The following is a 14,646-nucleotide window of genomic DNA, read 5'->3' on the forward strand; positions in this document are numbered from 1 at the left end:
ATGGGTAGGAGGCAGATCTCATGCAGGCGACACCGAGGACACAGATGAGACCTCCGTTTTGGAGGCGCTGGAGAGTTCAGAGCCATCGTCAACCTTCTTCCCAAAAAGCTGCAAGATGCAGTTTCGAAACTGGAAGGACAGAAAGTGTTATTGAGCAGAGCAGGAAAGGGTGGAGCCCTGTGCTGAACGTACGTGCCTGAGCCTTCCGTTCACCCATTCCAAACGCCATGGGGGATGGAGGAAGGCTTGGGTTATTTCTCCCTCACACGCCGGGATGTCATCCGACTTAGCAGTTGATGGTGACTACACTGGGTTGAAGTGTGTTCCCCAAAAGATGTGTTCAGGTTAAGACGAGGTCACACTGGAGCCGGGTGGGCCCTAATCCAGTGACTGGTGTCCTCATAAGAAAAGGAATGCTTAGACACGGACAAGCAGACAGAGGGAAGATGGCCACGTGAAGATGAAGGCAGAGACTGGGGTGACACACCTTGGAGTCAAGGAGTGCCAAGGACTGCCGGCAGCCCTGCAGCTGCTTCTCCCTCTCGGCCTCCATGGGAAACCTTTCCATTTGCCAACACCCTGATTTCAGACTCATGATTTCCAGAACCGTGAGAGAATCCATTTCTGTGGTTTGAAGCCACCGAGTTTGTGGTAGTTTGTGGCGGCAGCCCCAGGACAGTCATCCACAGTGACAGCTAAGGGGCAGTGGTGACCTGTCCCCAGACTGTCTGGTGAGCGGCTCAGAGAAATGTTAATGAAAAGGCATGTGGTTGTCATGTTTTTTCCAGTCCATGGATCTGGGGCAAGGTGAGGCCTAGGTAATGACAATCTAGCCCCTACCTCATCTCTCCAGGCAAGAGTCTTCCGGTACCAGGAGGAGGTCTGTCTTTGCTGCTTCACCCCAAAGAGATCTGGGCCATATGAATGTCTCAAATCATGTCCTGTGTCATCACTGAAGTAACCGCAATGCTTTGAGGACCCAGACCAAAGGCATTTTCTAATTATTTCAGGCCTACTCTTGACTAGCTCTACCTCCCTCTATCATCAAAACTCTCAAAATTAAAAAATATAATGGTTGAAATTAATAACATAAGACATGGGATGAACAGCAGAATCAGCTCAGCTGAAGAGCTGAGAGATAGGGTTAAGGAATCCATCCAGCAGCTGCTGCTTGAGCACCCGCTGTGTGCCAGACTCTGTCCTGAGCATAATTTCCTGTCTTCTTGGAACTGCGTTCCAGAAAATTCTCTCAGAATGTGGCAGGACAGGATAATTATGTGGAAAGGGTGAAAGCAGAATTGGGGGCCTGGTGAGGTCCAGAAGTGCCAACATCTGTCTAGGAGGGGGAGTTCTGGAAGGGAGAATGGAAATAATCCAGTAAAGATAGTACTTGGCAAGATAGTTTAGGATCCCAGAAACCTAGAAAAGATCCTCATGAAAGTCAGGAAACGGGAGTCAGGGATAGAACTACACTCTGGGCATCAGTGTGCTACAGCGAGTTCCCGGAAATCCACTGCAGGCCTGGTCCTACTTACTGTTTAAAAGTTACCAGAGAGAATGAACCCTTAATGAACTCTGCAGACTTGGCTTGTGTGAGTCAAAGCCGAGCCAAAGGGGCTGGAGCCGTTGAGTGGCTCTAAGATGGAGGAGCAAGGAAGAGCCGAGTGGAAGGGATGGACTGGGCCTGGTGAAATGGGAGGCCCCTGCGCACCTTTCTGGCCACCATCGAGTCACATCACAGCTGCGCTTTAATGAAGCTTGTAACCTACAGGAGGTAGGGGGATTTAGGTGTGTGAGCAGCTTGCTGCTGAGGCCCAGTATGTCAGCTAAGGAGGCTGCCTCTGGGCAGGACCACAGCACTGCCCCACTGAACTAACCCACGAACTCGTGAAAGCTCTTGAACTCTTGGTCAGTGTAGCCAAGAAGGGCCGACTTTTGTTCTTATAGGAAGACAAATTCCAGAGGTTATGGTTTGAAAATGGAGAGATGAGGGTTGAGAAGGGTTGAGTCTGAACAGAAGAGGGGCACATGTAGGGTGGATATACCTAGGGCTCACCAACTCCTAGAGCGTCTGAACGCCAGGGGAGCCCCTGAAGCTCGGCAGCCATAGTTCTAGGGCCACCGGAAAGGAAGAGCACACGGCACACAGACGCTTTGGGAAATGCCACCCTCGGGCTGAGACTATAAAGGATTCCAGAGGGCGCACCTAAGCCTTCTGCTAAGGGCCAGCTGGAGCTCTGACTGGGGCTGGGTCACATGCTGAGCCTTTCCCGGTCATTTCCCTGGGGGATCCCCCAGATGCTCCGCGGGCTTCTCATCAGAGACATGATTCCAGGTGGGGCCATCACTCTGTCCTTCTAGGCCACACAGTATTTTGAGTGGGATCTGCTGATGGCGTTGCTTACCTGCCGGTTCATAAAGACATAGATAATGGGGTTGTAGATAGTGGCACTTTTGGCAAAGTAGGCTGGCAGGGCAGCCATCAGAGGGTGGAAGGCGTAGCCAGGGTTGGCAGCAGCAAAGCATGCGAAGAAGGTGTAGGGTCCCCAGCAGACGCAGTATGCGAAGATCATCACCATCACCATGCGCGTCACTTCCTTCTCTGCCTTCTGGGTGGATTCAGACTCTTTCTGCTGCTTTGCCACCTGAGGGAGACAGGGACAGTGAGTCGGGGGTTGGGGGGCAGCAAGAGGCAGGTGCCCCAGGCATAGGGAGATGTGGGAAGGAGGAGAGGAGCCCAGCAGCCAGCTTCCAGCCCTGAGTCGTGCATAGCCAGTCCCACGCAGACATGGTGGCCTCAGGCTGGCCCTGGGGGAGTTCTAGAATTGGAGGTGGCACGTAGCTAGGCCTGGCCTAAGACGACCTCAGAGCTGGATCTAACAAGCTCCTTTGCTTCACCTGATCCCTTAACAGACTGTCCTGTCCTGTGCTCAGGCCTGAGCATGGAGGCCGGACCTGATCACTGGGCGTGGAGAATGAAGGAGCTAACAAGATGGAGATGGCGGGGGAGGCGAAAGCCGTGGCTGGCGGGGTGCCCAGTGGGAGTTTCAGAGCAATGCATACGCATCCCTCAGGCTTCCTAGGCCAGGTTGGCCACTCTGTGGGCTAAATCCTGCCCTGGACTCATTGTGGCTGAGGGCAGCTGTGGTGGGGTGACTCCTTCATGCCTGGGAGGAAGGAGACGAATGACCTCCAGGCAGAGGCACTGTGGGGGAGGCCACAAAGGCCAGCAACCAGCTGCCAGGGATGAGGGACTGATGGCAGGCAGATGAGTGGGGATGAGAGAGGGACTGTGAGGGCTGGAATGCGGGGACGGCCAAGATAACAGGGCTAGGGTCACATTCTGGAGCTGGGGCTCCACCATCCCAGACTAATACAGCCTAAGCTATGGTTGGGTACGTGTGGGAGCCTTCAGCCCAAGGTGGTGGGGTGAGGGGGCCTTTCACAGGCTCACAGACTCCTCTAGGGAGAGCTCAGCAGGCATGCCCATCCAATTGTGGGCACAGGTAGCTTCATATAGGAAAGCCACCACCCTGAAAGGGCTCCCACTGCTAACAGAAAGAACCAGCCTTGCTCTCCTCGCTTGCCTGATGTCCCGCAGGGGCTCCCAGTGGTAACCTAGTCTAGGGGTAGGGGGTGATGGCTGTGGACAGGATCAGCTTCCCAAGGCAGAGGGCCAGATATGGAGGGTGGAGAGTGGGTCGGGGGTCAAATGGCACACTCGGGTCCACTCCTTGGTCGGCCCCACAGCCTATGAAAGGGACAAGGGTACTCCGGTGGCAGCCTCATAAAAACATGCCTTGATTTGCAGGTGTCATTTGCTGATGTGGCTGCTCCACTCTACTCTGTGGGAAAGGCAGCCTTTCCACCCCGGGGAGAACTGTCCGGGGTTGGGGAAAGGCACACCTCTATTCCCTTAGCGGACTCCTCCAGGGAGGGAGTGGCAGTGCTTTCCCGTCTCACAGACCTGAGGACAACGGGGCTGGGGCTGAACCTGCAGGCAGTGGTACAGCCCCAAAGGAATCGCCTGATTCTCATCGCTGGATCTTAATATTTTCTTATAGGGGTAGAATCCTCTTCTCTAATGATTTTTGAAAAAAATAGTTTAGGAGTCTCAGTGGACTGATTTGGGGGCAGAAACACTTAGGGGCAGGAGGAATCGGGGGGCTTACCGCTCGGATGGCTAGCCACACTTGGAGGTAGCAGAGCACGATGATAGCCAGTGGAATGATGCAGCAGGTGACCATGAGGACAATCATGTAAGACTGCACCCCGGGGTACGAGCTGCCACTGAACACATCTGGGCCGCATGAAGTCTTCAGGCCATGGGGCCAGTACCTGGAGAGAAGGGCCAGCAGCCAGTCCTGATGCAGGGGGCAGTGACCCAGGACCCCCAGCTCAGGCATGGTGCTGACTCGGATGGGGTTTGTTTTTTTAAATTGAGGTGAAATTCACTTTGCATGAAATTTCCCGATTTGAAGTGATCAATTCTGTGACAGTCACCACCTCTGCTTCCAGAACATTTGCATCAACCCAAAACAAAACCGTTGGGTAGGATTTTGGTAAATCCTTGTCCATTTTTAGATGTCATGCCTTTCCTGTTTTTAAAATTCTGGTAAAATATACATAACATAAAATGTACCATTATAGGCCAGGCATAATGGCTCACGCATATAATCCCAGCATATTGGGAGGCAGAGGTAGGAGGATTGCTTGAGCCCAGGAGTTCAAGACTAGCCTGGAACACGCAGTGAGATCTTGTCTCTACAAAAAATAAAAAAATTAGCCGGGTAAAGTGGTGCACCTGTAGTCCCAGCTCATCAGGAGGCTGAGGTGGGAGGATCACTTGAGCCCAGGAGGTCGAGGGTGCAGTGAGCCATAATTACACCACTGCACTGTGCCAGCCTGGGTGACAGAGTGAGACCCTGCCTAAAAAAAAAAAAAAGTACCATTATGACCTTTGGTACATTCACGATGGTGTGCAAACATCTCCACTATCTGCTTCCAGAACATTTTCATCTACCCAATCACTCCCCCTTTTTACAAACGGAGTGTGAGGTTCCATCTTGCCCTGACCTTCTGAGAACACCCATGAAGAGCTGAGTCTTTTATCTGAGGTCAGCTAGGCCATGACTGAAATAAAAGGCCCTGCTCACTGGGTGGCCTGAAGGATTAAATGAGATAACCCGCGGGAGAGCCTCCACCAGGGTCAGCTCGCCACACATGTTTGATAACAGGCAACTGTGTGGGGCATGGCGGCATGAGGAGGGTGGGAGACAGAGACAGGCTTTCACAAGGTTTGTTTCCCAGAATGATGGAACGTTCCCAAAAAAAGAACATTCCCTCTCCAAACACCACGAGAACTTATTCACGGGCTTGTTGATAAAACAGTGAAATGCTGTCCATCCAGTCCCTCCCAATCAAACATTTGAGCCACTTGCTTGGTCTGGCCAGGACATGTGCTCTGCAGGCCCAGGTGGATCTATGACCCAAGCAGCCTCTGAAAGGTGGGGGGCGGGGTGGGGCAGCATGTGCAAGAAAGAGACCTGGAATGCAAACACACTGTCTGTTCACTGACAGCTGTGTTGATGGCCCTAGCTCCGTGTGCTCCTGTGACCCGATCGTGCTTGGGACAAATATGTTTCCAGAGGTTCGGGGACCACAGATCCATTTCTATGTTGCAGCCACATTCATACATTGATAGACGTTGCATGCTCAGAGGTGCCCAGAGAAAGGAAGTGATTTGCCTTAAGGTCACAGAGTCTGACCCTGCCCACTCCATCTTGCGCCCTTGCACCCTTACCTGCTCCAACCAAAGATGGGCGGGGCCGTCCACACAGCAGACCAGATCCAGGAGAAGGCAATGCCCACGATGGCGAGCTTGGCATCAAATCTCACGTTGCCAAAGGGCTTGCAGACCACCAGCCACCTCTCCCAGGAAATGATGGCCAGGGACCAGAGACCTGTGATCCCTACAGGGAGAGCAGACAGATGAGGGCTTTGTGCCGAAGCAAAGGTGGAACAGCCTTCAATGTCACTGCTCCCTTCCCCGACCAGCCGAAAGCTTTCAAAATCAGGAGGTGTCCTCCCACCCAGCTGTAAAACCTAAGTCTCCAAAGAGTGTTTTCAGGTCCAGGGTGAGCAGGCCTCTGGGTCAGCTTGTTTCTCTAACTCCTGCTTTCCACTTCCTTCCCCATGTCATTCAGCCTCTCCTCCCGCCTTGCTTCCCCACTGACCCCAGCGCCTTACTCTCTGCTCCTCTGTTCTCCTCCTCTCCTGCCCCTTTCTTTCTTTCCTCTTAAACCTCTGTTGCTCTCCCTCTGGAGCAGGAGCTTAGAGCTCCCAGTTTGGCCAGCAGGTTTCTTGCCAACCCAGTCTTAGAATCTCGAATCTGGGAACAGAACTCAGGGAGCTCTGTCCTCAACCTCCACACATCCAGCACCAAAAGGGAAGCCAGAGCCACAGACACAGTGGCCAGTGCCTGTTCACCCACAGGAGCCCTGTTACCACTTCTCGCCCTCTTGGCCACCAGCCCTTCCTCTAATGACAGAACTCTTGATGGCCACGTCCAGAGCAGGATAGCCACACTGAGCTGTTGTCGTCCCAGCCAAGAGCAAGGAATCAGGCCCTGTGTAGACCCCTGTGTTCCTCCTTCCGGTACACACCCATGTTCCTTTAGGCGTTTGTAAAGGCCTTAGATTCTCCCCGGCTCCCTCTCTGCAGTAGGTGGAGGCAGTTTCCCACTGTCCTGCTTAGACCCCAAACGTCTGCACACAGAATTCAGGGCTCCGCGGACTGAGGTGGAAAAAAACGACATCTTTCTCTCCATCAACCTCGAACAGACACTGGGCATTTCCTTCCATTATGAACGTGGCAGTATTAGCAGTACCCGTGACTCGGTCAGCGAGAGAGGTCACAGATGTTTTTCTGTCAATTCATAGAGGTGGCAGACAGTTCGAGCATCACTTATGTTCATCACTACTCTGAAATAACAGTGGTTGTCAGGCGGGATCCTGTTATTTAATACTTTAGTACTGAGTATGTCACTAATACGTTTAATATATGCTTTTATTTTTATTTACTTTTTGAGACAGAATCTCACTCTGTTGCCCAGGCTGAGTGCAGTGCTGCCATCACAGCTCACTGAAGTCTTGACCTCCAGAGCTCAAGTGATCCTCCCACCTCAGCCTCCTGAGTAGTCCTGGGACTACCGGTGTGCCACCACGCCCAGCTGTTTTTATTTGTTGTAGAGAAGAGGTCTCACTATGTTGCCCAGGATGGTCTCAAACTCCTGGAGGCAAGCAATCCTCCTACCTCAGCCTCCCAAAGTGCTGGGATTACAGGCATGAGCCTGGCCAATAAATGCTTTTAACGAAAGACTGTGCTACTGATGAATGTTTAATACTTCGATAACTGTTTTTCAATATAATTTGCTGCCTTTGTAATCCTGGGGGTCTCATTTTATGCGTTTGCAAAAATTCCTCTGAGATGGGGTCCATAGGCTTCCCAGATGGCCAAGGTCATCCGTGGACCAAAACTGGTGGGGAAGTGCTGGCTGCTTGGCACCTGACTGACCCAGGAACAGACCATGAGCAGAGGCAAGGGTGAGCGGGAGACCCTGGCAGAAACAGAGATAGACGTGGGCGGAGATGCAGGGGGGCACTCAGGAAGGGTCGTGTGACCACCGAGGCCATGCCTGCTGCAGAGAGCACTCAGATCTGGGGATGGACCTTCTCTGCCTGACCTTCCCTTGGCTCCCCTTCTAGACTGTCAGGGTAGTGCCGGGACTTGGACAAACGCCCTCTCTGGTCTGGGCCATCGTGGGTACAATTCAAGGCAGTTAACAGGGAGTGGGGAGGCTGCTAAGAGAGACGAGGGGAGGCAAGAGCAGGAGCTGCTCCTGTTGGATGTGGGGTCTCCTCCTCCTGAAATAAAGTTCCAGCTGCTGGGTGTGACCTCTGAGGCCTCCAAGACCTGGGCCTGGCCACCTTGTGTCTGGCAGCCACGGCTGCTTGGTGGTACTCTGCCCACTGGAACCACCAACTGCTCCCACCTGCTCCTCCACCACCTGCCCCAGGCCCCTTCTTGTCTGAGAGGACTGATGACAGTACTGTGTGGTCGCCGTCTGGGTGTAGGGCCCCCTCCTTAGCACAGAGCCTGGCACAGTGGTACCTCTCGGCCACTGTCTGCTGACCTGAGCGGAATCATGGCCCACAGATATATTAGTGATGGAGATGGGGAGAGGATCTGGGAATTGTGTCTCCTCCAGGAAAAGCAGATGCCGGTGAGCTGAAATGGCAGGCATCCCTAATTGCAGGGGAGTTCTGTCCAGAGTGCCCAGAGTCCCCACTCCCCTACTGTTCTGGAGTTGTCTAGCTCTGTATCTGTCTCCTCCCACACCAACCCCATAGCTCCGAACTGGCTGTTCCCGGGCAGAGCCTGACTCAAGAGTAGGAACTCAGGGTATGTTGGACTGAAGGGAGCTGAATTTAATGTGACTGTCCAGATAGAAACCTCCAGAACCCTTCATTATATGGATGTGAGGCACAGATGTGGAGGGAGATAGACCCACAGGAGAAGCTGGGCCCAGCTCATCATGAGGTGGTCGGAGGGGCTTGCAGAGTGAATGAATGGTTTCTGCTGAGCTTGGGCCCCGACTGGCTTACCACACAGGGAGACGGTGAAGCCTTCCAGGACACACATAGGGTGGCCCAGCACGAAGTAGCCAGAGACCTGGTTCACAACACTGATAGTGCTGGCGATGACGGTCTCTGCTAGGTCAGCAACCGCCAGGTTCACCAGGATCCAGTTCAGCGGGTGGCGCAACTTCTTGAACTTCATGGTGGCAGCCAGCACAAGCCCATTTGTGAAGACGGATGCGGTGACCACAAAGATCATCCAGACACTGGTGAGGTGGTACACCCATCTGGGAGCGATGTGGTAGTTGGGGCCTTCAAAGGGGCCTGGGGGCAGGAGGCAGAGGAGAGAGAGGAGCTGGGCGGCAGCCCCGCCTGTCTATACCAATGCCGATCTCACCTCTCCCTGCCCCATCAAGGCCTCCCCTCCCCCTCCCGCCCTCCTGACTTTGCAATTGGCTCTTTCCCTCCAGCTTTGCCCATCCTCAGACCGACAGCCTCCCCTCTATCCTGTCGCTCAAGCCAGAGACCATCGCCTGCTGGTCACCGGCACTGGCACCTTGAACTTAACGGAACTCCTCATCATCTCCCCAAACTGATTCCCTGCTCCCAGTGTGCAGTCACCCCGCTTCCCTGCTCCCCTCTTCCCTTCGCCTCAGCTCTACCTCCTACCTCCCAGAGTCCTCTGCCCTTCCGTAGACAGACGCTTTCCTCGTGTAAAGCCAAGCTCAGATGCATTTGCCTTCCAGAAGCCTTTCCAGATTCCCCAACTAGTGGTAACTCGCCCCCTTGAGGGGAAGACCACTACCCACCTCTGTCACCTTCTGTCACATATAGGAGTTACTGTTCATGATGATCTGAATGTGCGTGTCCCCCATAAATTCCTGTGTTGAAATCCCAACCCCCAAGGTGATGGTATTAGGAGGTGGGGCCTTTGGCAGGTCATTCAGTTCATGTGTGCAGAGCGAGTGGGGCCCTCATGAATGGGATTAGTGCCCTTATAAAAGAGGCCCTAGAAGCTGGGCATGGTGGCTCACGCCTGTAACCCCAGCCACTCAGCAGGTCAACGTGGGAGGATCGCTTGAGCCTTTGGGAACAGTTCAAATTAGCTGGGAATGGTGGCTCATGCCTGTAATCCCAGCACTTTGGGAGGCTGAGGCAGGAGTGTCTCTTGAGCCCAGGAGCTCAAATCCAACCGCGGCAACATGGCAACATCTCATATTAAAAAAATATTTTTTTAATTAAAACTTTTTAATTTTTTAAAAGAGTCCCTAGAGCGCTTTCTAGCTCTCTTTTTACCCTGTGAGGATACAACAAATTGTTGGCAATCTGCGGCCAGGAAGAGGTTCCTCGCCAGAGCCCACCACGCTGGCACCCTGACTTCCAGCCTCCAGAGCTGTGAGAAATAAATTTGTCATTTAAAAGCCACCCAATCTATGGTAATTTCTCTTTTATTCTTTTCTTTTTTTTTTTTGGTTTTGTTTTTTGTTTTATGAGACAGAGTCTTGCTCTGTCGCCCAGGCTCGAGTGCAGTGGTGTGATCTTGGTTCACTGCAACCTCTGTCTCCCGGGTTCCAGTGATTCTCCTGCCTCAGGCCCTCAGGTATCTGGGACTACCAGGTGCGCATTACCGCAATGGCTAATTTTTTTATTTCTGTAGAGATGGGGTCTGGCTATGTTGCCTAGGCTGGTCTCGAACTCCTGACTTCAAGTGACCCGCCCACCTCGGCCTCCCAAGTAGCTGGGACTACAAATGCATTACTTCTCCTTTTTATTTGTAGGAGTTTGCTAGGGCTCTACACCTTTTTTGTTGGAAGGACCTTTGTCGTAACATTGTTTTTGGCAGATTACTTGAAGGGATTGCAAGCCACAGACCTGCTGCCATATAAGGCCTCATGGAGAGTCCCAAGATTTATCAAGAGATTCTTTAGTTGTGTGTTAGAAAAGTCCAACTCAAGCTAGCTTAAGATAAATGGGGATTTCCTGGCTCCGGCCAGGAGAGACAGATAAATCTCACCCCTAGCACAGCTGGATCCCACAAGGCCCCTGCTGCCCTCTGTGCACGGGCCCCGTTTGTTCCTAACACAAGGAGCTTCCAGAAACCCACTGACAATGTCTGCAATTCTGATACCTGGCACTGGCTCCCCAGGAACCCTCAGTATGAGCAGTAGGGACAGACCATTGACAATTGAAGGCCTTCGTGGTGTCAGTCTCCATGCAGAAGGAAGCAGAGGGGAGCAATGGGGTTGCTGATGGACCTAAGAACAGAGAACCCCCAAACTGTCGGCAGCTCTTCCCTGGGAAGTACTTCGGGTGAACTGGGGAAGAGCAGCTGAGACTGGGAGGGTTTGGGACACTCTGGCCTGTAGGCAAGTGCAAGGGGCTGGAGCAATCTAGGTGCTGTGACCTCTCAAAACAAGGCAGCCAGTTCTCTTCCCTGGCAACCCTTGCGGTCCAAATTGGGCAGTGCAGGGACAAGGGGGCAAAGGAGAGAACAGGTCCCAGCAGCAGTGGGGGAGGGGACAGGAGCTGCCACCAGTGCAACTAGAGCTGGTGTAATGGCCTGCCTCGCCCTTGTGAAAGTTCTGGAACTGATTTCATGAAGCAACGAGCAAGAGAATCAAAGTCAACTCCCAGGCAAAGTGATTCGAGGAAATACAGGGAGAGAGGGAAGGCAGCAGCAGGGGGAGAAGGGGACGCAGTGGCGCAGAGAAGCCAGACTTCTTCAAGTACACCTTCTTTTCTAGATTTTAATTTGAAACTTTTAGCTGTTTTATTACATAATTATAAAACAAAATTTAAGCGGCTGGGGTCGGTGGCTCACATCTGTAATCCCAGCACTTTGGGAAGCTGAGGTGGGCGGATGACTTGAGGTCAGCAGTTTGAGACCAGCCTGGCCAACATGGTAAAACCCTGTCTCTACTGAAAATAAAAAAATTAGCTGGACGTGGTGGCGGGCACCTGTAGTCCCAGCTCCTTGGGAGGCTGAGGCAGGAGAATCGCTTGAACCCCGGAGGCGGAGGTTGCAGTGAGCTGACATCACGCCACTGCACTCCAGCCTGGGCGACAGAGTGAGAGTGTCTTGAAAAAATAAAATAAAATAAAATAAAAATTTAAATTGAAAGACCAATCTCTGAAAATCAGCAACAAAAGAAATGAAACTAAATGCATATCCACTGAGTGGCCTATCACTTAGAGAGGGACTGTTCTAAGGGACTTGAAACACACTGGTTTACTACACTACCTAGTGGCATATACCCTCAGGGGGAAGAAGACCTGTGAAGATGTGAAAGTTTTGGTCACCAATAGGTGAAGACAGGGTAAGGTGTCCAAATGCCATCATTTTCCATCCACACTGCAGTGGTTTAATTGGTATGGGCGTTGAGTTTCACTAGCCACCAACACCCCTGAAAAGAGACACTCTCCTTGTCAAAACACACCAACAAATCCAACCTGCCTCTGGTCAGACCCTCAGATCAACTACCAATTTACAGAAAAATCATAATGAACAACGTCAGAGGAGCCTGTCAGGCTACGTCATGAACGACTTGCTTTCTTCCAGAAATAAATTGCAGGGAGATAGAGCGGGAACCTCTAGATTCAAAGATAGTCAAAAGGCTTATCAATCAATCTGAATGTGTGGACCTCAATTGAGCCCTGGTTCAAGCAAACTGAGAATACGTATGACATTTTTTGAACACTATTAGGTATTTGAAGCTATTCAGGAAATATTGTTACACTCGTCAGTGTGATGATGACTTGTGGTTATGTATTGAGAAGATCCCTTTTCTCCTAGAGTAACATAGTAAAGATTTACAGAGGGAAGGGTGTGAGGTCTTGGATTTGCTTCCAAGAATCAGGAAGAAAGGGTAGTGGAGGGGTTACAGATGAAATGAGATGAAACTGTGGAAGTTGAGTGATGGGTACCGGGGTTCATTACACTCTATTACACTCTTCCTTCTACTTTAGTAGATGCTTGAAGTTTTGTGAAAAAAAAACAACAAAAAACAAAAAACCCACCCGGACATTTGAAAAGAGTGCATTGAAGCATCATGCATTGATGAAGTCTGGGGGCATCTAGGAAGAGACTGTTGCATTGCCACCAAGGAAATTCTGGGCACAGTCATGTTGAGGTCAACTGCAAGATCCTCAGCCGGTTTGGTCTGGGCACTCTGTCACTAATTGGCACTCGGTCCTGGCCACCCCACAGTGGGATATTTATTGGCAACCAAGGAGCTGGCGTGGTTTCTGGAAACCACAGCCCCATAGCCTGCATGATGTTCTTTTTTTTTGAGACGGAGTCTCGCTCTGTCACCAGGTTGGAGTGCAGTGGCACGATCTTGGCTCACCACAACCTCCGCCTCCCGGGTTCAACGATTCTCCTGCCTCAGCCTCCCGAGTAGCTGAGACTACAGGCGTGTGCCACGAAGCCCAGCTAATTTTTGTAATTTTAGTAGAGATGGCGTTTCACTATGTTGGCCAGGATGGTCTCTATCTCTTGACCTCAAGAGCCGCCCGCCTGGGCCTCTCAAAGTGCTGGGATTACAGGCATGAGCCACCACGCCCTGCCTTCACGATGTTCTTGAAGGCACCAAAGGAATTTGGTTTGGAGGAGGGGCCAGGGGAGAGGGCCAGGAGTAGGGAGGTCACTGGCGTCCTCAGCTTCTTTGAGGGCCTGCGTGCAGCTTTTGGATTGGGCAACTGCCAATGGCAGGACTCAGGCTGCCCTGATGAGAGCTTTCAGCTTTCTATTGTGCCTGAGCCCTCTCTCCCAGGACTGCTCCAAAGGGAAAGGTGGCCCTGGGCGCCAGTCTAGCCTCTTCCCCCAGAGGTGTGCAGCCAAAAGCTGTGTGGCCCCATCATAGAGTTCAACAAAATGACTGCTACAATCTCTGCCGACCCCGAAGTTCTAGAAGTTTCTTGCCCTCTGCTGCTGTCTTCCCCACCCTCCCGCCTCCCTTGGGTGTGTCAGTATGTTGCCTCCTTTTGGCTTCAAATGTAAAGACAGACCCGACTCTTCCCCAGGAAGCTGAGGGACTCTGTGGAATGAGAGGTTACTTGCTAGCAGTGAACACACTCATCTACGGGCCAGAAAGAAACAGCACATAAATTCTTCCCCAGCCATGGATTCTCAAAGAGGCTGGGAAGCCTGTGTGGCTTGCGAATGCATATTCGATATTATGGTGTCCTTCTAGATTCGGAGAGGACCCCTGGATTCATGTCGTCTGAAAAGCTATGGGAGAAAGCCTCTGCTGGTGGGGATGTGCAGAAGAGAGATTCCCTTGGGCGGGGCAGGTGGGTGGTCGGTGGCCCCCAGTGCAGCCACCCAGCCTCCACGGGCCTGCTGGCTCACCTCTGGTGGAGTTGCTGTTGGTGTAGGTGAAGATGCTGGACTGGGTGCTGTCCTCATAGCTGTCCTGCGGATGGCGGCCTGCGAGCCTTTGGAGGCTCCACTGCTGGGCCATGGCTATGGAAAGCCCTGTCCCCGACGGCAGCCAGCCCTGGCGCATCACCTGAGGGTCACGGCGCTTTATACTGGCCTGTGGGATCAGCCCGGGCCTCTTCACCTTAAAAGCTCCCAAACCCTACACTACCTGATCTCTTAATTGGGCCTGGGACTTAGACCTCCTCCTCCCACCTCTTGCTCCCCTGCTCCTGAGGCGAGCCCGCAAGGGCGGCTCAGAGGGATTTGCTGGGAACCAAACTCAGACGCCCCACCCATCCCCGCCAGGCAGGTGGAGGTGACTGTGGGAGCCTCTGTGGCCCTCTCTGTGTTTATGTGTCCTCTGTTCCCTTCTACTGTCTTGTGCCCGCCTTTGGGGCAGGTGGACTCAAGGGTCAGGTTTTGCAGACTAGGGGGTGGGTGGTGAAGCTGCCCAGAGCCTGAATCCTCCTTTCTCATGTGGTTCTCTTGAAAGCCCAGGGAGACTTTTTAGGGTGGAGGCCTGGAACCAGATCCTCCTTGCGAAGCTGGCCGTCTCCGTGGGCCCAAATGGGCGAGATTTGTGCC

The 14,646-nt window shown here is 52.6% G+C and overlaps 1 protein-coding gene across 1 annotated transcript; it reads right to left on the reverse strand.

The window, feature by feature from the left end:
- Positions 1–18: 18 nt before the first annotated feature.
- Positions 19–14,101, reverse strand: OPN1LW (green opsin). The gene is made up of 6 exons (NM_001168797.1): positions 13,990–14,101; positions 8,667–8,963; positions 5,804–5,972; positions 4,173–4,338; positions 2,406–2,645; positions 19–129 (listed from the first exon to the last, which is right to left on the reverse strand). The coding sequence occupies exons 1-6, from the start codon at positions 14,099–14,101 to the stop codon at positions 19–21; spliced, it is 1,095 nt and encodes a 364-aa protein (NP_001162268.1).
- Between the last annotated feature and the right edge of the window lie 545 nt (positions 14,102–14,646).

This window comes from Papio anubis, chromosome X (assembly GCF_008728515.1).
Source record: "Papio anubis isolate 15944 chromosome X, Panubis1.0, whole genome shotgun sequence".
Taxonomy (NCBI): Eukaryota; Metazoa; Chordata; class Mammalia; order Primates; family Cercopithecidae; genus Papio; species Papio anubis.